General features: G+C 35.9%; 1 protein-coding gene across 1 annotated transcript in view; it reads left to right on the forward strand.

Annotated features, from left to right (window-relative positions):
- The window catches only part of BCAS3 (BCAS3 microtubule associated cell migration factor), a 617,319-nt gene that overhangs the window by 35,457 nt on the left and 555,596 nt on the right, over window positions 1-26,266 (forward strand). The window contains exon 8 of the mRNA XM_011289076.4: window positions 18,328-18,409. Coding sequence (XP_011287378.3) covers window positions 18,328-18,409 — 82 coding nt within the window. The remainder of the gene's footprint in view (window positions 1-18,327; window positions 18,410-26,266) is intronic.

Raw genomic sequence — 26,266 nt, forward strand, 5'->3', positions numbered from 1 at the left:
TAATTTAATTTAATTTATTTTTTAAATTTACATCCAAGTTAGCATATACTACAACAATGATTTCAGGAGTAGATTCCTTAATGCCCCTTATCCATTTAGCCCATCCCTCCTCCCACAACCCCTCCAGTAACCCTCTGTTTGTTCTCCATATTTAAGAGTCTCCTATGTTTTGTCCCCCTCCTTATTTTTATATTATTTTTGCTTCCCTTCCCTTGTGTTCATCTGTACTGTGTCTTAAAGTCCTCATATGAGTGAAATCGTATGATATTTGTCTTTCTCTGACTAATTTCGCTTAGCATATTACCCTCTAGTTCCATCGATGTAGTTGCAAATGGCAAGATTTCATTCTTTTTGATTGCCGAGTAATACTCCATTGTATACATGTACCACATTTTCTTTATCCATTCATCCAGCGTTGGACATTTGGGCTCTTTCCATACTTTGGCTATTGTTGATGGTGCTGCTGTAAACATTGGGATGCATGTGTCTCTTCAAAACAGCCTACCTGTATCCCTTGGATAAAGACCTAGTTGTGCGATTGCTGGGTTGTAGGGAAGTTCTATTTTTAATTTTTGAAGGAACCTCCATACTGTTTTCGAGAGTGGCTGCACCAGTTTGCATTCCCACCAACAATGCAAAAGAGATCCTCTTTCTCTGCATCCTCGTCACCATCTCACAACTAGTATGGAGGTTCCTCCAAAAATTAAAAATAAAACTACCCTACAACCCAGCAATTGCACTACCAGGTATTTTTCCAAGGGATACAAGTTTGCTGTTTCGAAGCGACACATGCACCCACATCCTTGCCAACATCTGTTGTTGCCTGAGTTGTTAATGTTAGCCATTCTGACAGGTGTGAGGTGGTATCTCATGGTGGTTTTGATTTGTATTTCCCTGATGATGAGTGATGTGGAGCATTTTTTCATGTGTCGGTTGGCCATCTGGATGTCTTCTTTGGAGAAGTGTCTATTCATGTCTTTTACCCATTTCTTCACTGGATTGTTTGTTTTTTGGGTGTTGAGTTTGATGAGTTCTTTATAGATTTTGGATACTAACCTTTTTCTGATATGTCATTTGCAAATATCTTCTCCCATTCTGTCGGTTGCCTTTTAGTTTTTAGTTTCAGTTTTAGTTTTGCTGATTGTTTCCTTCACTGTGCAGAAGCTTTTTATTTTGATGAGGTCCCAGTGGTTCATTTTTGCTTTTGTTTCCCTTGCCTCTGGAGACGTGTTGAGTAAGAAGTTGCTGTGGCCAAGATCAAAGAGGTTTTGCCTGATTTCTTCTTTTGATTTTGATGGCTTCCTGTCTTACGTTGAGGTCTTTCATCCATTTTGAGTTTCTTTCTGTGTATGGTGTAAGAAAGTGGTCCAGGTTCATTTTTGTGCACATCGCTGTCCAGTATTCCCAGTACCACTTGCTGAAGAGACTGTGTTTATTCCATTGGATATTCTTTCCTGCTTTGTCAAAGATTAGTTGGCCATACATTTGTGGGTCCATTTCTGGGTTTTCTATTCTGTTCCATTGATCTGAGTGTCTGTTTTCTTGCCATTATTTTTTTAAAAATTTTTTTTAACGTTTATTTATTTAAAAAAAAATTTTTTTTTTCAACATTTATTTATTTTTGGGACAGAGAGAGACAGAGCATGAACAGGGGAGGGGCAGAGAGAGAGGGAGACACAGAATCGGAAACAGGCTCCAGGCTCTGAGCCGTCAGCCCAGAGCCCGACGCGGGGCTCGAACTCACGGAGCGCGAGATCGTGACCTGGCTGAAGTCGGACGCTTAACCGACTGCGCCACCCAGGCGCCCCAACGTTTATTTATTTTTGAGACAGAGAGAGACAGAGCATGAACGGGGGAGGGTCAGAGAGAGGGAGACACAGAATCTGAAACAGGCTCCAGGCTCTGAGCTGTCAGCACAGAGCCGGACGCGGGGCTTGAACTCACGGACCGCGAGATCATGACCTGAGCCGAAGTCGGCCGCTCAACCGACTGAGCCACCCAGGCGCACCTAGCCATTATTTTTAATTTGAGAGAGAGAGAGAGAGAGAAAGGGGAAAGACAGAGGAGGAGAGAGAGAGAGAGAGAGAGAGAGAGAGAGAGAGAGAGAGAGAATCCTAAACAGGCTCCATGCTCAGCATAGAGCCCGACATGGGGCTCGATCCTACAACCCTGGGATCATGACCTGAGCTGAAATCAAAAGTCAGATGTTCAACTCACTGAGCCACCCAACTGTCCCTTAAGATTTTATTTTTTAATTTTTTTAATGTTTATTTATTTTTGAGAGAGAGAGAGAGAGAGACAGTGTGTGTGTGTGTGTGTGTGTGTGTGTGTGTGTGTGTGTGTGTGTGTGAGAATGGGGGTGGGGGGAGCAGAGAGAGACAGAGACACAGAATCCAAAGCAGGCTCCAGGCTCTGAGCTGTCAGCACAGAGCCCGATGTGGGGCTCAAACTCATGAACTGTGAGATCATGACCTGAGCCTAAGTCGGACGTTCAACTGACTGAGCCACCCAGGCACCCCAAGATTTTATTTTTAAGTAACCTTCACACCCTACGTGGGGCTCGAACCCTGAGATCAACAGTCGCATGCTCCACTGACCAAGCCAGTCAGGTGCTTTTTCTGGTGTCTGTTTAAGTGGCTACTTAGTTTTATCATTCTCTTTTGAAATTCTTAATGTCTTAAAAAAATTTTTTTTAATGTTTATTTTTGAGCGAGAGAGACAGAGAGAGGGAGGGAGGGGGAGGGGCAGAGACAAAGAATCTGAAGCAGGCTCCAGGCTCTGAACTGTCAGCACAGAGCCTGATGCAGGGCTTGAACTCAAACCACAAGATCATGACCTGAGCTGAAGTTGGACGCTTAACCTACTGAGCCACCTAGGTGCCCCTGAAATTCTTAATATCTTAAAAAATCTTGAAAATATATTCATTACAGTACCTAGAAGATGACGGTTGCATTGCACGAAACGGTATTTTTTCTTTCTTTTTTTTTCCAAAGGTTTTTTTTAATGTTTCATGTTTTTATTTAAATTCTAGTTAATTAACACACAGTATAATAGTTTCAGGAGTAGAGTTTAGTAATTTTTCACTTACATATTACACCCAGTGCTCATCACAACAAGTGCCCTCCTTAATACCCTTAATCACCTTAATACCTCCTTAATCACCCTTTTAGCCTAAATCCCCCACCCCCTACCTCCCCTCCAGCTCCAAGAAAGCACTCCAAATGTTAACTTACTGAACCAAAGGTTCATGTGGAGTGCCTTCTTGGAGCTTTGAATGTACTTCAAAGATGTGACACTAGGTGTCACTAACACATTGCGGTAAGAAAAGTGCAGCTGTTCCCTTGAAAGGAAATATTTCCCCTAGCTTTTAGTGTATGTAGCTTTTACACTAAAGCTTTAGAGAAACATGAAGGGCATATTTGAGGTAAATACCAATTAGTCTTTTATTTATTAGAAGTTGGGTGCCAGTAGACCTTGCCATGTCACGATTGCTAGCCAGGAACAATTTTTATGAGTTTCACTTGGGAGCAATATAAAGTCTATGATTTGGGTATCTGGCAAACAGAGGAAGTTTGAATATGGACCTGAATCAAAAAATTGTGTTCATTGAAAATAGGTCCTTATTTTGTTTGGTCTAGTCTCTTGTTTACTGGGAAGAGAAGTAAAGGATGGCTCTTTAGTCATCTGCAATAGAATAGCATTGATTGTCCTGGAATGAATGGAAGCAAAAATGAAGAATGATGTTACAACAACTTCTAGAATCCACCTGTATTAATAGAGAAAAATACTTTGGCTTAGAGTGTTTCTTACAGTGTCACTTTAGAAAAAGTCTTACATCTGAAGTTTAATTTTTCCTTGTGTTTTAATAGTGGCTTTATGTTACTTTTGTTGATTTAATATATGCACTCTACTTTCAGTTTGAAATTTATTACCACAAATTGGAATCTTGTTTGAAATATTTTTGATGCTTTTCTGTTCTAAAGCAGAAAGTATTCTTTGGACACAGACTTATGAGTGTGTGGAACGCAATTTTTTCTTTTGTTATAAATCCTCTTGTTTTAAATTTTATTGAATATATTAAATACAGTAAAGTACACAGGTCTTAAGTGTGCAGACTGAATTGTTTTATATGTATATAACCTTCTGTAGATCACTCAGGATAAGATATAGAACATTTGTAGCAACTCTGAAGAATTCCACTTCCCTGTTAATATTGTCCTCCCTATACCTCCAAATAACCAATATGCTGACTTCTGCCAGAGATTAGTTTTTCTGTTTTTGAACTTCATAAAAAATATCATAGATACCTGTGTTCTTTTATGTTTGGCTTCTTTCTCTTTTAACAGTATGACTATGAGATTCTTTCATGTTCTTGTGTGTAGCAGTAATCTGTTCTTATTTTTTTTCTGTGTAGTATTTTATCATGAATACAACACATTTAAAGAAGTCCACTATATAGCCAATAGACATTTTTGGTTTCCAGTTTTTGAGCATTATAAATAAAACTGCTCTGAATGTTATTTTATATGGTTGTTGGTGGACATATACTGTATCCATTTCTCTTGGATATATAGACCTAGAGTAGATTTGCTGTGTTATAGCGTATATGTATGTTTAACGTTAGTTCATATAACGAGTTTTCCAAAGTAGTTTTACCAATATGTATGCCCACTAGCAATGTATGAGAGTTTCATTTGCTCCATATTTCTCATTGGTTTTTGGTATTGTTAGCTTTTAAAATTTTTACCATTCTGGTAGGTGTGTACTAGTACCTCATTGTGGAGTTTGAAAGATGCTTTTTATTTTGCAATAATTTTAAACTTCCAGAAAATTTTATAATTAGTACAAGGAGCTCCTTGATTTACCCAAATTTACCAGTTATGGACATTTTGCCTCACTAGCTGTATCTTTCTCTCAGTTTTTTTATTTGTGCAGATTTTTTTCTGAACGGTTAATAAGTAGGAGAAATAATGTACCCCTTTTCCATAAATAATTCAGTATATATTCCTAAGAATAAGGCACATTATCTTATACAACTATAGCACTATCAAAACCAGGACATTTACATTTGATACAATACTGTTATGTAATCCACAATCCATTTTCTGATTTCATCATTTGTCCCAATAGTCTCCTTTATAGGTATTCTGACATTTTCACTTTTCTTTATGATTTTACTCTTTAAAAAAATTTTTAAATTATTTATTTATTTATTTATTTATTTATTTATTTATTTATTATTTCCAAGTTAGTTAGCATATAGTGCAATAATGATTTCAGGAGTAGATTCCAGTGATTCATCCCCTATGTATAACACCCAATGCTTATCCCAATAAGTGTCTTCCTTAATGCCCCTTACCCATTTAGCCCATCCGCCCACTCACAGCCCCTCCAGCAACCCTCAGTTTGTTCTCTGTATTTAAGAGTCTCTTATGTTTTGTCCCCCTCCTTGTTTTTATATTATTTTTGCTTTCCTTCCCTTACGTTCATCTGTTTTGTATCTTAAATTCTGCATATGAGTGAAGTCACATGATATTTGTCTTTCTCTGACTAATTTCATTTCGCATAGTATGTTCTAGTTCCATCCACGTAGTTGCAAATGGCAAAATTTCATTCTTTTTGATTGCCAAGTAGTACTCCACTGTATAGATATACCACCTCTTCTTTATCTGTTCTTCTGTTGATGGACACTTGGGCTCTTTCCATACTTTGGCTATTGTTGATAGTGCTGCTGTAAAACATTGGGATGCATGTGTCCCTTCAAAACAGCACACCTGTATCCCTTGGATAAAGACCTAGTTGTGCAATTGCTGGGTCATAGGATAGTTCTATTTTTAATTTTTTGAGGAACCTCCATACTGTTTTCCAGAGTGGCTGCACCAGCTTGCATTTCCACCAGCAGTGCAAAAGAGATCCTCTTTCTCTGCATCCTCACCAACATCTGTTGTTGCCTGAGTTGTTAATGTTAGCCATTCTGACAGGTGTGAGGTGGTATCTCATGGTGGTTTTGATTTGTATTTCCCTGATGATGAGTGATGTGGAGCATTTTTCCATATGTCTGTCAGCCATGTGGATATCTTCTTTAGAAAAGTGTCTATTCATGTCTTTTGCTCATTTCTTCACTAGATTGTTTGTTTTTTGGGTCTTGAGTTTGATAAGTTCTTTATAGAGGCATACAGTATGTACTCCTTTGTGTCTTTTTTTGTTTAGTGTATTTTTTAGATTCATCCATGTTGTTGTATGTTGTCATGGTTTGTGTTTTTGATTTTATTACTTTGATCATGTTTTCATGGTCTTTATATATCTGGTACCAAGTACATTGTCTGGCAGTTAGTTGGATATATATATATATATATATATATATATTTATATATATACATTTATGTATGTATGTGTACATGTACACGTATATATGTGTATATGTTTAGTAAATGTATTTTAAGATTTCAATATTTTGCTGAGTATTTTCATCTAAGAGTGCTAGAGAGTCAATTTTAGAAAGATACAAACTAAAGTTCATAATCGTTTGCTATTGGCTTACATCCCATTCCATTCCCAATCTGTCCCTTCTTCCTAAAGTCTCTATGTTTATTAATTAATAGCACCATGCTTTTTCCATTTAGCCACATTGAAGCCTAGGGTCTATGCCACATATTAGGAGATACAAATATCACTAAGACCTGAGTCCTGAGCAGATCACATTCTACATATGTGAGGTGTCACTACATAATTGCAGTCTGTGTCAGTGCTTCCCAGATGGGAGTGCTTTTGCCCGCAAGGAAACATTTGCCATGTTTGCAGACATTTTTTATTGTCACGATTGGGAGTTGCTACCGGCACCTAGTAGATGAAAGCCAGAGATGTGCAAAGCTTCCTACAATGTTTAGGACATTTTTGCTCAACAAAGCATTGTCCATTCCAAAATGTCAGTAGGGCTGAAGTTGAGAAACCCTGGCCTGTGAAATTCATGTTCCAGTGGAGGAATGAATGGAGCACCGCAGAGCACTGAGTAGTGAGGAGATGCCTGGGGGAGTTTCTGACACTTGCGCTGCCTAGTGAAATTTCATAATGTTAATATAAATAATAGCATCTGTAATTTGAATAATCAGAATATACCACACCATCATATTAGGTGCATCACCTATTATTCTCTATTATCCTGTCAATTTTACTATTTTTTTTTAAGATTTTTTATTTTTGAGTACTCTCTATACCCAACAATCAGGCTTGAACTCACAACCCTGACATCAAGAATTGCACACTCAAGATGCACACAAGAATCTTTGATTTAAGTCAGGCAGGCACCCCTTAGTTTCACTATTTAGTGTCATTCTCATTTTGTAGATAAAAAATTAAAGCTCATATTTAACCCTTAAAATGCACAGCCTCCCCACTATCAACATTCCACATCAGTAGTCCCCTTTATCTGTGGTTTTGCTTTCCACGATTTCCGTTACCCACAGTCAGCTGTGGTCTGGAAGCAAAGGATCCTGCATCTGTTGTATTGCCATAAGGTGAATAGTAGTCTAATACTATGTCACATGCCTGCATCATTGATCTCACTTCATCTCATCACGTAGGCATTTTATCATCTGACATCACCACAAAGAGAGTAAATACAGTACATTGTGTTTTGAGAGAGAGACATTCATATAACTTCTCTTATAGTACATTGTTATAATTGTCTTATTTCATTGTTGTTGTTAATCTCTTACTGTGCGTAATTTATAAATTAAACTTCACCATGGTATATACATATAGGAAAATATATTTATAGGATTTCTTACTATCCACAGTTTCAGGCATCCACTGGAGGTCTTAGAATGTATCGCTCATAGATAAAGGGGGACTACTGTATAGTTTTGCCTTTCCATAATGTCATATAGTTGGAATCATACAGCATGTAGCTGTTTCAGATTGGCTTCTTTCACTTAGTAATACACATTTAAGTTACGCCCAAGTCTTTTCATGACTTGATAGCTCATTTCTTTTTAGCACTAAATAATATTACATTGTCTGGATGTACCATAATTTATTTATGATAGATATCTTTGAAAAATTCAGATATAGCATACATACTCTAAAAAGTACAAACCTCAAGTCTGTAGTTTGAAGACTCTTTGTGTGTATATGTGATTATGTAAATGTGTATGTTTGTTTGTACCCATATGTAAATAAGTGAAAGTAACATTGAGAACAAAATGTAGAGCATTTTTCTTACTTATATAGTTCCCCAGCCAATATTTCCCTTCCCCTCAGGTAAGATGATAACTATTCTGACCACAGATCTGTATTGAACGTCATATAAATAGAGGCACACAGTATGTACTCCTTTGTGTCTTTTTTTGTTCAGTGTATTTTTTAGATCCATCCATGTTGTTGCATGTTGTCATGGTTTGTATTTTTGATTTTTTATTTTATTACTGTGTTATATCCCACTGATTAGATATACCAATTGTTTAGCTATTATCCTTTTGGGATGGGCATATATGTTTCTATAATGAATATAGCTCCTATGAACATAATTGTAGATTTATGTCGTCTATTTTTGAGTATGTACTTAGGAGCAGCATTGCTGGGCCACAGGTCAGGCATATATTTAACTTGATTAGAAATTGCCTACAGGTTTTTCAAAGATGTTGAACCATGATACACTTTCACTTGCAATATCTGAGAGTTGTAGTTGCTCTGCTTCCTGCTACCATTGATGTTGTCATTCATTTTTTTAAATCATCTTGTCAGTCTTACAAGTTCATAAGGTATCTATTTTACAGAAGAACAATTTTAGGCTTCTATTTAATATAATGTTTCTTTTTGGTTAGATATCTATGCAAAACTATCTTCAGCCAACAGATTGTATCAGGATACATTTACAATACCAATCAAATATGACAAACTCAGTCTTTAAAAAAATTTTTTTTTAACGTTTATTTATTACTGAGAGACAGAGCGACACAGAGCATGAGCAGGAGAGGGGTAGAGAGAGGGGGAGACACAGAATCTGAAGCAGGCTCCAGGCTCTGAGCTGTTAGCACAGAGCCTGACGCGGGGCTCGAACTCACCATCTATGAGATCATGACCTGAGCTGAAGTCAGTTGCCTAACCAACTGAGCCACCCAGGCGCCCCCAAACTCAGTCTTTTAGAAGTAGAAAGAGGCTGTAATCCAAAATTGGCTTATCTGTAGCACTGTTTTCTCTCTTTCCAATTGGACATGTATTCTGCACAAAATAAAGTAACAAGTTAAAGGGAATCCAGTTTGTGTGTCTGAGTGATGATGAAGTGTTTATGACAGCTGCTAGGCTGACACTCTCTGTAATGGTGTTACATTGACTTCTGAACACCTTCCAGGCTGCTTCCAGCCATATGTGTCTGTGTAGTCTGAGTGGTTTTACATTAACATCTACCCTGAGTAAGATCTTTTGACTACAAAAGTGTTACTTTCAAATGGAAGATACCATTAGGGCTGCTTCAAAGCTTGGAATGGTATTTGGATTGGTGGTGCTGAAATAATGGCTGGGGTTTTGAAGTGTAAGGTCTAAATCTGTGTTGCATAACCAAAGGAACGTGTGAGTTTAAACTGCTTTTCTTTGATCTTCCTTTCAAAAATCAGACTGGAGGGGAAAGGTTAAAGTCGCCTTAAAGTACTCCTCTGTGTGTGCAAAAATTTGGAAGTATGAAAATATGATTACAAGTTCCATTCATTATTTGTGTTCTGTGGTTTTCATATTGTTCTTGAAACTCACTTCCTTCTTGCTCAAGTTTTGTATTTTGAATTTCGTGTCAAGACCAAAATATAGACTCAATTGCTGTCTGCTTTATGTGGTTAGCAAATATCTGCTCTATAAGTTGTTAGTCCTCAAAAATATGTGTTTCAGGTGGTTTTTGTGGTTTGCATTTTTTTTTTTTTTGATGGCATACACAGTAGGTTACAGAGATACTGACACTCTGACTTTAACTGAATCATTTGTGGTTAGTTAGGCAAAAATAAAACAAAAACGTTATCCCTGTCTTCCTCCTAATTTTAAGAGCTTTCCAAAGCTGTTACTATTAGGAATCCTTTCTTCAAACTGTGCTGTCTTAAGTTTTTGAAATTGTTGGAACAGAGTTGTAAAACATAAAATAACGCCCTGGCAGTGACTTGTTGGAGAAAAAAGGCTTGAGGTTAAAAACTGTTTTGAATACAGTATATTAACAGGAGATTTTGATGCCTCTTTGGTCTGGTCATGTTTGGAGAATATTGTTTTTTGTTTCCTTACATCTAAAATGAAAATATATCATCAAATTGGCTCATGGGGTGATTCTAGAGAGAGACTATCAGCTCTCATTAGAGATTGCTTTGTAGTTATAATAGTTACTCATGTAGCTAGTGGAGTCATTTTGTTGCTTATTAATCGAATACCATGGTATAACGTCATACTTCTCACTCCTTTCCCTATATTTCTTTGTATTTTTGCTTTTCCTCCCAATTAAAAAAAACTTGTTGTGACTTCTAAAGTTAAAAAAAAAAGTCATTAAATGTTCAGTTTTTTTTTTTTTAATTTTTTTTTTCAACGTTTATTTATTTTTGGGACAGAGAGAGACAGAGCATGAACGGGGGAGGGTCAGAGAGAGAGGGAGACACAGAATCGGAAACAGGCTCCAGGCTCTGAGCCATCAGCCCAGAGCCCGACGCGGGGCTCGAACTCACGGACCGTGAGATCGTGACCTGGCTGAAGTCGGACGCTTAACCGACTGCGCCACCCAGGCGCCCCTAAATGTTCAGTTTTTTAAAGAACTTCATCGTCAGTTCAGTTGTGTGGTCTGTATGATTAGCACATGTGAAGTAGTTAGCAAAGTGGTAACTATACACTTGTACATTTAAATAGGCGAAGTGAGTTCCTTCTGTTGCTTTAAGAACTGAATTCCCTTAGTATAAGACCTCATCACCTCTTCATTCTCACTCTCTGTATTTTTGGGAGGGGTATCAGGAAAGGTTAAAATTTATTTGTGGAATTTCCACATTTTTCCATACCTATATATGTAAATAGAAGTTAATAGACATTATTTTTTTGACCAATTATAGGTCTACCTAAAAATTGAGTAGAAAGTACAGAGAGTTCCCATGTATCCCCTCACCACCGTATTTGCCCCTGTTTAACATCTTGCATTAGTGAGGTACATTTGTTAAAATTAATGAACCAATATCAATATAAGTTATTAATAACTTTATAGTTTACATTTTCTCCTTAATTAAAAAACTTTTATTTGGTGTTACCTTTTAAGGAAATGATGCTCTTTTTTTAAGGAACTTCATTTCAGTTGTATCTGTGTGGTTAGTACATGTGGCACATTTAGAAAGATTGATAACTCTCTATTTGCATATTTAAATGTGCTGTTTTTAAAACATCATAGTTGGTAAGAAAACCTGTTGCAGGTAAAAACATCATATAAACACATGAAGATTGCAATGAGTGTAGGGTATTTGCTAGACAGGGTGGAAACTGCCTTGTAAGAACTGTTGCACAGATGATGTGCTGCTTTCCAGCATGGTAATAGCCCTTTTACTGAGAGCTGTAAAACATAGGAAGTAATATACTGGTGGCTTCAAGAATGAGATGTACCAAATGTGTTTTATTGTATGGTATTATAACACATTTTCAGACATTAAATATTAATAACATGCTTTGAGAACAGTGGGGCAAAGTCAGATTTATGCTAAATACCATTAAGATTGAATAATGAGGCTGATACAGACCCATTTATTCATCCATTTATTCAACAAGCATCTTTTTGATTTAACTGTCTTTTATGTTACCTATTTTAGATATGCAATTTAATCATTACAGTTGCCTTCTTAGATATATCATCACCTCTATTTTATTTTTTGAGAGAGAGTGAGAGCAGGGGAGGGGCAGAGAGAAAGGGGACAGAGGATCTGAATTGGGCTCTGTGCTGACAGCTCAGAGCCTGGAGCCTGCTTCAGATTCTGTGTCTCCCTCTCTCTCTTTACCCCTCCCCCACTCGTGCTCGCTCTCTCTCTCTCTCTCTCTCTCTCTCTCTCAAAAATAAACATTAAGAAAAAAAAAAGAGCCAAACTCATATTTAGCAAATTTGTATAGTTAATAAACACAAGTCCAGTTTGTTTTCTACTAAAATAAACTGTTGGAATATTTGATGTGGTTGATGTGTGATATTTGCAACCTATGATCCTGGCATATTGTTGTATGTACTTGCCATTGTACTTGTCATTGTTGTACTTTCCCTTGATTTTGGGAAAAGAATAAAACTTCCAGGGTCCCACCTGTGGGCTGCTTTTACTCTGTCAGACTTTCCAAGTGGAACCGGAGCCATTACTGGTGTGGAGAACTCTGACATGAAAGATATTTTTGATTGAAAGTCTGCATGTGCATGAGATAAACATGGGGAATTTTTTTCTTTTGTCTTTCATGTCTGGTGTCTTGGTTTTCAATTCATATTTCTAGCCTGGAAATCATCTGCTATATATGCTGTACCCATTTTGAAAAAAAATAGGCAAATTAATACTTCTTTTTAATTTTTTTTAAAGATGAAAACTTGTTAAAGTATCAAGAAAAAGAACTACTAGTCATTATCTTTTGTTTGAGCTGTTTGAGTTCCAGGGAAAGTATAGCAATTTTTGTGTGTTTCCTATCTTTAACAGAGACGGAATTTTCTTTGAATGTTAGTATGAATTTTTACAAATCAATATTTTTCACTTCAAGAGATGGATATCATGTCGCTATAACCAAGCCATTGTACCTTGTTGAAGGGAGGGTTGCTTATTTATTACTGGATTTGGAATTAAGATATGAATTTGATTAGCTACAAAGAGTTCTACCTTTTTCTTGAAATGAGTTCTTGAGTCTCATTCATATTCTGAACTATTCATCATATATACATGTGGTAATCAAGGGTCCTTCAGGACAAAAGTCTTACATCATTTTCCCTGATGGCAGGCCACTACAATAAAGACTATTTATATAGTTAGTTTGAGGCAGCATTACTTTTCAGAGGATACTGACCTGCATTTCATTCGCTGTGCACAATAGATTTAAATCCATAATGTCTTAGAATCAGGGAACTGTAGTGGGCAAGAGACTTTAACAGTCATTCATGGAATAGTATAACTAATTCCAATAAGCATATGAAAAGGTGTTTCATCCATCTCCTTAGTCATGAAGAAAATACAAATTAAAACCACAGTGAAAGTCCCATCGAACACGCCAGAGTGCCTGATACAAACTGTTGGTGAGGAAGTGAGCAGGTAGAACTCTTTTTCATTGCTGGTGGAAGTGTCAATTTGTACAATCACTGTAGAAAACTATTTTGTTGAAATCTACAAAATATGCACATATGCCTAATATAGGAGCAATTCTAACTAGTAGATTTCTACCCAGGAGAAATATATATATATATATATATATATATATATATATATATATATATTCACTAAATGAAATGTGCAAGAATATTCATAACAGTATTCTTTACAATGTTCTTTTAAAAATGCTAAAATCATAGCTCTCCTACAACTGTAAAATGGAACAGATGTCATAGATTTTATTTAACTCATTAATAAATGAGGTGTTTGGCAAGTTGTTACAGCTGGTTCAAGGGAGAATCTGAAGAACCAATATAGGCAATTAGAAATACTACAATGAACTTTTTACGAGGTGCAAACCTGGTTAATACACTACTGAAACTAAAATGTACTGCCTGGAATCATCTTTTTTATAGAGTGGAATTCAATTGTATCTCTTCCAGACAAAATTCACTTGCATTTCTGTGGACAAGAGTCAGTTACTATCAGTTTTCTATAACTTACAATATTGCAAAACAAGGGTATAGATGCATATAAAATCAAATAACCCCAAAGGGTCCACTAGACACTCTTGGTAATCCATTGAAAGGACATATAGTGATCTTTTTCTTATTTGAAAGTTTTTTCAATTTTTCCTGACATCTTAAAAGCCAAGAAATAGAAACAACCTGGAAGTCCACCAATAGTAAAATGGATAAATTGTAGTATTTTTCACACAGTGGAAATCTGTATAGCAATAGAAATTTAAAAACTACAATAAAAAAATAAAAAAACCAATCGTATGCAACAACATGAATGAATTTCATACATATGTAATTCACAAGAGTGTATACTGTGTGATTCTATTTGCATAAATTTGAATGAGTAAAATTTATATGTAATGAAGTCAAGATAGTGGTTATGATTATTCTTGAGTTGGGTTTGTGACTGGGAAAGGGCAGTGAGGGACATTCTGAGTATCTGTCATGTTCTGTTTCTTGATGTCTGTGCTGGTAACAGAGGTATTTTAACATGGAAAATTCATTAAGCTGTACATATATGTATGATTGAGGTGTTATTTCTGTGTCTGTTATTCAACAATGTTTGATAAAAAGAATTAACTGCAGACACAATTCTCCATTTGACTAGTATCTAAAAGGGAAGTTGGGGGTGTAAATATGTACTCTTGTCCTAATTCTGTGTCATAAAGCATTATTATTGTCCATGGTATTTGATTGACTTTTCTATTTTGTAGTCATGTATCTTTGAAAAGTCATCATGATTTCAGAAACAAGTTTGGTTCTGAGGGCTAGATGACCTTCATTTGCTTTTAGAATTTTCTAGAGGTAGTTATAAATTCCCACAACTTTTATAGCCCTTTCCCTGTGTGTATTGTCTCGGCTGTTATAATTTCCCTTTGCCTTAGATTGAGTTGTGAGATTCTAAACTTGTACTCTCCCCCCACTTTTTTGGTTTGGTATGTAATTTGCATATTTTCACCATGCGAAAGCTATTTTCTATGGTTGGAAAAGATTTTTTTCCTACAGTGTGAACAAATCATTCTTTGTTCTCCTTATTGTGCCTCCAAACTGGTACGTCCGGTTTATGCTCCAAACAACAAAAGTCTGTCATCAGAAATTAAAATGCCAGTAAGAACAAAGGCAGAGACCCATGAGGAACTCTTGGAGAGGTTTCCTCCCTGTTTGCTCCTCTCCCCAAGTTACCACAGTTGCCAGGAAGTTGGAACATTGCTTGGTACAACTCCTTCCTTGTAGTTCTGCCCTTGTATTTATTATTATTGTTGGTTTAAAAATGAACTTAACGCTCCTGGTAATTCTTGTCAGGATATATAAAATCCTCATCTCTGAGATTTTTTTCCCCATTTTCAGTGAGCTCTTTTTTAAGAAATGTAAAAATCACTTTGAAAGCCTTTAAAAACTTAATCAGTTTTGACACGCATTTATTTGAGAGCAGAATTACCAGTGAACATGCTGTATAAAATTATTAGAGGCAATTGAAAGCGGCAGCTAAAGCCGAGCCTGTAAGGACATATCCAACTTGTGTTCTTTCTAAAATGTGCACGTCTTATCTGTACACACTTTGTTGGCACTCTTCTGAAATAGTATTCCAGTGTAGCATTTGTACACATTATTTGGAGAGTTCTCTCATCTCAGAAATTTGGCATTTGAGACTCACTTAGGATACTTTGGAATTATGCTTCTAACAATGTTGATTTTAACATAGTCACAAATATTTGTAAATAGTGACAGAATGTTTCTTCATCCCTCCCTTCCCTTATGTTACAATTAAAGATTCAAGGATCTTAACTTAGAGGTAATAAAGGATGGGTAATAAATGTGGGATGCATTTTGTAATCAGTCCTAATGTTTTTTCTTACCTTTTGCGGTATATTTAAAGAGGGATTTAGAGTAGAAGCTTAGAATAGAATACAGCATTTAGGTCTGTTTTGAAAGCTGTTATGCTGGAGAGCATGGTGTGTTCAGATTTCAAAATGTTTTTCAATATCAGAGTAAAGCTCATGTGAATTAAATCCAGTGTTAACAAATGTTTATCATATTGTGAGAATGCCAAGACAGGTTTGCCTTGTTCTTTATTATTTAGTATAATTTAGTACACATAGGTCAGTTAAATATGATTAGACTTTTATTTTTTATTTTACTTTACTTTAAGGCTTTATTTGATAGAATCAAAAGCTAAATGCTAGATCTGTGGAATATGGCCATAATAGTACACAGCAGATTTTGTGTTAGAATATTATGATTTGTTAAAAGTATGAATGTATATTTGTTAGAGTGAGAAGTGTTTTTCATTGCTCTGAATTACAATTTCAGTGCAACTTCTACAATATTGTTTTATAATTTTTTATTTCCTTGTAAGTAGAATAGTCTGTATATTGAAGAATATTATTTATCCATTTTTATATCCCCATTTTGGTGGAGATAGCTAATAATAACTCTATAATATAAATGTATTACATTAGTGACGTACCTTTCAGCAAAAGTGTGCTTAATATCAGCAAGATCATACTTTTTAGATTTTAGAGAATGTGTGAATCATGTGTTGGGTGGGAGGTTGAACAAAGTGACCTTTTAAGGCTTTTTCTAAATTTTAAATTCTGTTCTATAATATTAAACTGTAGACTTAAGAGCTATAGTATATAATGGGCATGTTTTTCATGTAGAAAATTAATGTTCACAAAGGAGTTTGTGGAGAGCTAAATTCTTATCTTTTGCTATACTGAGTTTATAGTTTGGTGTGTTTAATTGGTGATAGGTGGTGCTGTTGTTGCACAGTTGGTGAGAAGAGCCTAGCATTCCTCAAACCTGCATCCCAAGTGCTATAGAGAGATTTGCCATTGTGGCCAGCGAATAAGTTTATAGTAATTTTTATAGGCAGAATGAATATGATGGCTCTTTAGGCATCACCATAAGTTAACATTTATAAGAAACAAAATATTTATAGTTTGCAGTCCTTAAATTCAGACAGAAGAGAAGCTGAAGATCTGAAAAAGTAGTTAAAGGAAGTGCTGCAGATTTACAGTTTAATATTGAAAGCTTTATAAGCCTTTTATCTTATATATGTTGTTTATATTTTAAACTGCTTGTTTGGCAGGCCCTATTGAAAAAAAACTACCATCCGCATGTTTCTCTTATTGAATGTTTATTACATGTGTTGTAAGTTCTTGACTATTTAGAACTAGTTTTATAATTTTGGCCATTTTCCCCATCTGATATCACATATTCCATCAAACGCTTGAGAGTTATGAAAATGGATCGGGGACTAAATTATCACTTAAAGCAGTCTTAACTAATTCTAGTTTAATCTGCTCAATACTTCAATTAGCAGCAAACTGTTCTCTTGAACCACTAATTTGGAAAAGCAGTTGTTTTTGCACTTGACACATATATTGTCATACCCTTTTACCTTTGGATTAATATACTACTGTACTCTTTATATCTGAGGAATAAATCTGATATGACTCAAAACGAACATTCATACAGTGTTTGATCTATGTGTGTAATAAAAATGATGACATTTAAAGATGCTTACATATTACTTTAATTCATAGAATATTGAAATGATTAGTATTTTGAGGTTCTTTGGCACCTTTACCTTTTAAGTTTATAAATGCAAAATAATACAGGCTTATCGGAGGTGAGGGGAGTGGAGAGATGTTGGTCAAAGGGTACAGAGTTGCAATTATGTAGGATGAGTAAGTCTAGAGATACAATGTTCAGGCATGATGCCTGTAGTTAATAACACTGTGTTGAATACTTTAAAAATGTTGAGGGTAGATTTCATGTGTTCTCATCATACAAAAAAGGAGGAAATGACTGCAGTAATAATTTTATTATGTATGCATATGAAACCATCATGTTGTACACCTTAAATATCTATGATTTTAATTCAAAATATATTAAAAAAAGAGAAATATATAGGTTTATAGATGCTAAATGATTTATTCAAAGTCGTTAACAGGGAGGTAGTTGCAGAACCATAACCTGGTGCACAGGTTATTCATGTTCCACTATGTGTTCTTTGCAGTATGTTTTGCTTTTTCTCCTTTACAACATATTTGCAGAAATTACTGCATTTAAGTTCTGTTTTTCAGAATACTAAGAATATTTACCTTTTTGTTACGTGGAACACCTGGTACTAATTAAAAAAATCATAGCTGCTCTGCTCTAAAATGAAAGGCAATCATGCAGGAACTGAGCAGACTAACAGGAGTTTCTTAAAGATAAGAATTATAGACTTTAAGAGCAGATCATTCATTTTCCTGTTTATATTAACTGTGTGCTCTTATCATTTTCTAAAAATATTTGGTGGTAATTTAAATATGAATATGCTGAATGTGTATGAACAACCATAAATGTGTGTGTCTCTGTGTGTACATATATTACATTTCAGACAAAAAATTGTGATAAAATTTAGGAGATCTTGTTTTCATATAATCATGTTCTGACCTGTATTTTCATTTACGGAAATTTTTTGTCTTCTCATGCAGATCAGTGGGGAAGCACAGGAGCTCTTTTCTGTTCGACATGGCCCCATTCGAGCGGCTAGAATCTTGCCTGCTCCACAGTTTGGTGAGTGTAGCCCTTAAGAAGAAACAAATCATTTAGGAGTTTCTCTTTTATTGGTCTTGGACTACAGACAGCAAGAATGATAACTAAAGTCTGTTTTCCTCCAAGTGTCCATGCCCCATCCTTTCCTCCCCACAAGATAAATTCTTGTTCTGTCAGTTGAGATGGAAATAGGTAATCTTAACCAATTCAATATGGCCATTCACATTCTACTGTGGTTTTGATTTATCTTCATCCTCTTTGATCTCAATTTAGCCTCTGACTTTGCTGGCTCTTTCTTGAAACCCTCTTCTCTCTTGGTTTTCATGGCATCACTCTTCCCAGATCCCTTCCTTGCTGACTGTACTGCTTTTGTTATGCTTCTGGCTTAGCTTTCTTCTGTGGGTATTCCCCAAGTCTCTGTTGTTCTCATGTCTTTGCTCTTCTTCGCAGTTATTCTTAAACTGCCTTAGAGAGCTTGGTTTTCACCATTATCTCGCTTGTGGATAAGTCTGCTGTCTACATTTCCAGCCTTGTCAGAAGTACAGTTTCGGGCTTTTGACCTTTAATCTCTGCTTTAAAAATGAATACTTCTTAATGTTGTATTTAAATATTATGTATGTTTTGATTTAAAAAGTCAAATATGTGTTGAAATTAAATATGCTATTTGGGTGCCTAATAACTCCTGACTCTTTAGTGATATGTTTTCTCATTAATTTGCCTGTGTTCACTCAGAATGTTTTTGCACGAGCAATGAAAACATAGTCATTTTAATCTTGTTTGCATACTCTAAAATCTTTTTAAAAAGAGGATATTAAAAAGTCTAATTCTGTTTTTAAAGTTTACTAGAAGTTGGATAATCTTCCTTATAATACTTCATTTAGCTTATAATTCTCTAAACTGGTGAGAATGAAGTTCATTAAAACTTACTACTGTGTGTGTTATGCACTAACCATATGTGTAAGTAATGTCAGGGATCAATTTAGCGATTAAATCTGCTTAATTGAAATGGGAAGGGTGGAGGTAACAAGGCAACAGCATCCTGCAGTCATGTAGAGATTTTTCTCCTTGTTATTGGGCTGTATGACACATCCAGAGTTCAGCTGTCTCTCCTTTGCTCTCTCTCACTCTCTCTTGCTCTGATTTTTATTGCATTTGAGTTTTGGTGAAATCCTTTAACAAGGAAGATTGTTGAACATCTTTTTCTGGAAGGTTTTTGGAGTAGCCAGCCTTCTCTTTGGGTAGTTGGACTCAAGAACAACTTTATTATTAAAAGACTCTGCTATGTCTTTGTTTCTTTTGTATGTAATTCAGAGGCAGATTTTTCTCCTTTCAGTTCATTTATGAAGCTCTTTTATATATGTCAGTTATTAATTTCCCACGTTTTTCAACTTTTACTTTGGGCAGAAATACTTCGTGAGAGAGTATAAAGCTATAAAAGTTATTGTTGGTAGTAGAATTTGAATATGCTTAATTTATTTTATCAATTAAAAAAGATTTCTCTTCTATAATATAATATTTAAAAATATAATATATTTAAAATATAATTTCACACAGCTAAATGTTCTTGTGCAAAAGTTACATATGTATCACTTTTGTTGTATTTGATTAATTTTTAGGTTTGTTTTCACTGAAGTTCTACATGTGACTGATCACATAAAATTTGTAATGGAAAATAGAATACCCCATCCCTCTCTTTCATCCATTTTGCTTTGTGTGATCATTTTGATGGAGTAAGTTCTTTAGTAGCTTCTGGAAAAAAGATGTGTGGTAAATCTTGTTTGTCTGAAGTTGTCTTTATTCTTTCTTAATTCTTGATTGCTAATTTGGCTGGCTAACAAATACTTTTTTGTAAATGGTGTTCAGAATTTTTAAGGCATTCATCTAGTGTTATGGTTGAAGAGTCTGAAGCCATTTTGATACCTTTTTCTTTGTCTATGGCTTGTTTTTCTCTGGGAACTAGCATAATGTTAGTCTTGTTCCCAGTGTTCTCAAACTTTACAATGATGTTTCTTAGCTCATACATTGTCCTGGGCCCCTTCAGTGAGGATGAAAATTAGTGCAGTTTTAGAAAATTTCTTTAAATTTATTTTTTGATACCTTCTTTTAGTTTTATTTGTTCTCTCAGGTACTTACATTATTTGGCTGTTATACTCCCTAGAATGATTAATTTTATTTTTTATTTTTTTAATTTTTATTTTTTAATGTTTAGTTTTGAGAGAGAGAAAGAGAGAGAGAGAGGCAGAGCATGAGTGGGGGGCGGGGGCGGGCAGAGCGAGAGGGAGACACAGAATCCGAAGTAGGCTCTAGGCTCTGAACTGTCAGCATAGAGCCCAATGCAGGGCTTGAACTCACGAACCATGAGATCATGACCTGAGCTGAAGTTGGGTCGGATGCTCAACCAACTGAGCTACCCAAGTGCCCCTAGAATGATCAGTTTTAAAAAACAATTTCTCTCCTGTTCTTTTTGGGAGATTGTCTCCCTCAGGATTATAAACTCTTCTGTTGAGTAATTCTTTTCTATTATCATGTTTTTCTTTTTTTTTCCTTATTTTTTTAAAAAATGTTTATTTATTTTGAGAAAGAGAGCATACACGTGCATGCATGAGTGCACGAGAGAATTCCAAGCATGCTCTGCTCTGTCAGCTCAGAGCCCTGTGTGGGGCTCCATCCCATGAACTGTGAGATCGTGACCTGAGCTGAGATCAGGAGTTGGACTTAACTAACTGAGCCACCCAGGCACCTCTATACTAACTTGTTTTTCTTAATCTTACCTTCTCATACCCAACAATTCGCTCTCTCTCTCTGCCTACTCCCTTCTTATCCTCTCTCCCTCCCCTCTCCCTCTTCTTCTCTTTTCTTTCTTTCTTGATGTAATTTACATATAAATATTACCAACTAGAATCCAGTGATATATGCAAAGAATGATATATCATGACCGAGTAAGATATTTCAGAAATACAAAGTTAGTTAACATTTGAAAATCATTCAGATCATTCAGTGTAATTTGTATTAATAGAACAAAGAAGAAAATCCAGATGAGCATCTTATTAGAAGTGGAAAAAACCTTTGATAAAATTCAGTAATCATTTATGATTAAAAAAACCTTTCCACAAATTAGGATAGAAACATCCTCAGTATGATAAAGATTATAAAAAACCTACAGCTTACATTATACTTAATAGTGATATATTAAATACTTTCTGCTGAGTTTGGGATAGCTTCTACCACAACTTTTATTTATCTTTGAATGTAGGTCCTAGACATTACAATAGGCAAGAAAAATAAATAAAAGGTGTAAATACTAGAATGAAAGATGTAAAATTGTCTTTATTCATCGATAACTTGATTGTATATATGGAAAATGCAAAAGAACCTATAAACTTTAGAATTAAGAAGTGAATTTAGCACAGTTGTTGAATCCAGGTTCATTAGATCTTTTGTGAACTGATCCCCTCACTGTATTTTTCCAGCATCATTTTCAGCCATCCTTTTAAAAAAATATTTTTTTAAGTTTATTTATTTAATTTTGAGAGAGGGACAGCATGAGAGGGGAGAAGAGAAGAGAAGAGAAGAGAAGAGAAGAGAAGAGAAGAGAAGAGAAGAGAAGAGAAGAGAAGAGAAGAGAAGAGAGAAAATCCCAAGCAGGCTCCATGCTGCTAGCACAGAACCCAGTGCAGGGCTCGGACCCACGAACCACGAGATGGTGACTTAAGCTGAAACCAAGAGTCAGATGCTTAACTGATTGAGCCACCCAGGTGCATGCATTTTCAGCCATCCTTAAAGAGTGTCTCACATCTTCTTCCTTGCTCTGATAGTACTCCTTTGTGATAGTTGTACTGAACTTCTTTCATTTCCTCAAATGATCCATTCTCTTTAAGGTCATTTCATTGCTATTTCCTTTTCTAGAATTCTCATGTTCTGCTGACCCTTTTGCTCCATATTCAATTTAATAGTATGTGCTGATGTACGATTTACTCTCCTTTTTTTAATTTTAGTTGCTCATTTACCTCTTGTTAGATTGTTTTTGTTTTAAAGATTTTATTATTTTAAGTATTCTCTACACCCAACATGGGGCTTGAACTTGCAACCCCTAGATCAAGAGTCACATGCCCCACTGACAGAGCCAGCCAGGCACCCTATACCTCTTGGCTAGATTTGTATTCTGTCTTCATATCTTTCGCACCTCACCAAGTACTTGTTTCAAGGTGTTAATAAATATTTGTTGAGAGTTGTTACATGGTGGGGCACCTGTGTGGCTCAGTTGGTTGAGTGTCTGACTTCAGCTCAGGTCATGATCTCATGGTTTGTGAGTTCGAACCCCGCAGCAGGCTCTCTGCTTTCAGTGCGGATCCTGCTTCAGATCATCTGTACCCTCCTCTCTCTGTACCTCCCCCGCTCTCTCTCTCTCTCTCTCAAAAATAAAATAAAAACATTAAAAAAAAAGAAAAAAAAAGAAAGTTGCTTCAAAAGATGGTAAGATCTTTTGACAATTATGACCCAGAAGAAAAGCAGGTTCCCTTTCTGTAGGTGTTTCTGTGGAAAGCCTGTCCTTTAAAAGTGAGAAACTGAAGGATTTGGATGGCATCTTATCCCATGGTAGGTCGTTATTAAATATAATATACTATAAATGGGCATTTACTCATATCAGCATAGTTTGTGCTTTCCATGGTCAGCAATAATTGATTATTTTCTTAATGAACCTACACCTGCTTTAGAATTTTTTATGAGAGTATTTCAGAAAAGTATGACCAATCAATTGGTGTTCTAATATCAGATAAAAACTGTTATTTATTTTCCAAAAATTTCAAGACCTTATTTCAAGCAAAGCAGGTTCTTCATATCATTACTCTCAGTAGCCATTGTGGTTTTTAGTATCTCAGTACCTCACATTTGAAATAAAATATATTAGCATGTATGTGTTAATGTAAAGTTAAAAATGTATATGATTATAAACTTTGTGCTAGTAATGATTATTTCCAAGGAGTGGGATCAGAAAGCACTTTCACTTTAATATGTTTTTAATATCTTAAAATAAAGACCATATAATTCTAACCAGTTAAAATATTTATTATAAAGATTTAAAGAGGGGTGCCTGTCTGGCTCAATTGGAAGAGTGTGCGACTCTTTCAGGGTTGTGAGTTTGAGTCCCACATCGGGTGTAGAGATTACTTAAATGAATAAAACTTAAAAAAAAAAGATAAAAAATTAAGCAATACTAATTGTCGAAAGTGAAAATTCATTTGGTTCTGTGTTATCAGAGATAAATCTAGGTTACTTCTTTCCTTCCTTTTCTTCCTTCCTCCAGATACTGAGTTCACAGCTTAGAGTATCCATTTCCTGACTTTTCCCCTTAACATGCATGAAATTAACTTGTAGTATTATGTCCAGGGCCTGATTCAAGTTCTTTACATATGTTGAATGTATTGGCTCTAGGGTGTATGCGTCATTCCTTTGTATAAACATTTATATTAATTTTGACTTTCCCCCTAGCAGGTTATGTTGTTACATACTTCTATATATGTGCAATTAAAAAATACAGGGAATTATTTTCTTAGGATAGCTCTTAAATTTTTTTTAACGTTTATTTATTTTTGGAAGACAGACAGAGCATAAGTGGGGAAGGGGCAGAGAGAGAAGGAGACACAGAATCTGAAGCAGACTCCAGGCTCTGAGCTGTCAGCACAGAGCCTGATGAGAGGCTTGAACCCATAAACCATGAGATTGTGACCTGAGCCAAAGTCGGATGCTTAACTGGCTGAGCTACCCAGGCAGCCCTTAAGATAACTCTTAGAAGGGAATTACTGTCCCATAACCAGTAAGGAAATCGAATTAGTAATCAAAAATCTGCCAAAAAACAAGAGTCCAGGGCCAGATGGCTTTCCAGAGGAATTCTACCAAACACTTAAGGAAGAGTTAACACCTATTCTCTTGAAGGTGTTCCACAAAATAGAAATGGAAGGAAAACTTCCAGACTCTTTCTATGAAGCCAGCATTACCCTGATTCCAAAACCAGACAGAGACCCCCACTAAAAAGGAGAACTATAGACCAATTTCCCTGTGAGCATGGATGCAAAAATCCTCAACAAGATATTAGCCAACCGGATCCAACAATACATTAAAAAAATTGTTCACCACGACCAAGTGGGATTTATACCTGGGATGCAGGGCTGGTTCAATATCCACAAAATAATTAATGTGATTCATCACATCAATAAAAGAAAGGACAAGAACCATATGATTCTCTCAATAGATGCATAGAAAGCATTTGACAAAATACAGCAGCATCCTTTCTTGATAAAAACCCTCAAGAAAGTAGGGATAGAAGGAGCATACCTTGAGATCATAAAAGCCATGTATGAATGACCCAACGCTAATGTCATCCTCAATGGGGAAAAAACTGAGAGCTTTCCCCCTAAGGTCAGGAATGAGACAGGGATGTCCACTCTCGCCACCGTTATTCAACATAGTATTGGAAGTCTTAGCCTCTGCAATCAGACAACACAAAGAAATAAAAGGCATCCAAATCGGCCAGGAGGAGGTCAAACTTGCACTCTTCGCAGGTGACATGATACTCTATATGGAAAACCCAAAAGATTCCACCAAAAAAACTGCTAGAACTGATTCATGAATTCAGCAAAGTTGCAGGATATAAAATCAATGCACAGAAATCGGTTGCATTCCTATACACCAACAATGACAGAGAAATCAAGGAATCAATCCCATTTCCAGTTGCACAAAAAAACATAAAATACCTAGGAATAAATCTAACCAAAGAGGTGAAAATCTGTACACTGAAAACTATAGAAAGCTTATGAAAGAAATTGAAGAAGACACAAAGAAATGGAAGAAGATTCCATGCTCCTCGATAGGAAGAACAAATATTGTTAAAATGTCAATACTACCCAAAGCAATATACATATTCAGTGCAATCCCTATCAAAATAACACCAGCATTCTTCACAGAGCTAGAACAAATAATCCTAAAATTTGTGTGGAACCGGAAAAGACCCCGAATAGCCAAAGCGATCTTGAAAAAGAAAACCAAAGCAGGATGCATCACAATCCCAGACTTCAAGCTATACTACAAAGCTGTAACCATCAAGACAGTATGGTACTGGCACAAGAGCAGACACTCAGATCAGTGGAACAGAATAGAGAACCCAGAAATGGACCCACAAATGTATGGCCAACTAATCTTTGACAAAGCAGGAAAGAATATCCAATGGAATAAAGACAGTCTCTTCAGCAAGTGGTGCTGGGAAAACTAGATAGCGACATGCAGAAGAATGAACCCGGACCACTTTCTTACACCATACACAAAAAGAAACTGAAAATGGATGAAAGACCTCAATGTAAGACAGGAAGCCATCAAAATCCTGGAGGAGAAAGCAGGCAACAACCTCTTTGATCTTGGCCACAGCAACTTCTTACTCAACACGTCTCCAGAGGCAAGGGAAACAAAAGCAAAAATGAACTCTTGGGACCTCATCAAAATAAAAAGCTTCTGCACAGTGAAGGAAACAATCAGCAAAACTAAAAGGCAGCCTACAGAATGGGAGAAGATATTTGCAAATGACATATCAGATAAAGGGTTAGTATCCAAAATCTATAAAGAACTTATCAAACTCAACACCCAAAAAACAAATAATCCAGTGAAGAAATGGGCAAAAGACATGAATAGACACTTCTCCAAAGAAGACATCCAGATGGCCAACCAACACATGAAAAAATGCTCCACATCACTCATCATCAGGGAAATACAAATCAAAACCACCATGAGATACCACCTCACACCTGTCAGAATGGCTAACATTAACAATTCAGGCAACAACAGATGTTGGCGAGGATGCAGAGAAAGAGGATCTCTTTTGCATTGTTG

This window comes from Felis catus, chromosome E1 (genome assembly GCF_018350175.1).
Source record: "Felis catus isolate Fca126 chromosome E1, F.catus_Fca126_mat1.0, whole genome shotgun sequence".
Taxonomy (NCBI): Eukaryota; Metazoa; Chordata; class Mammalia; order Carnivora; family Felidae; genus Felis; species Felis catus.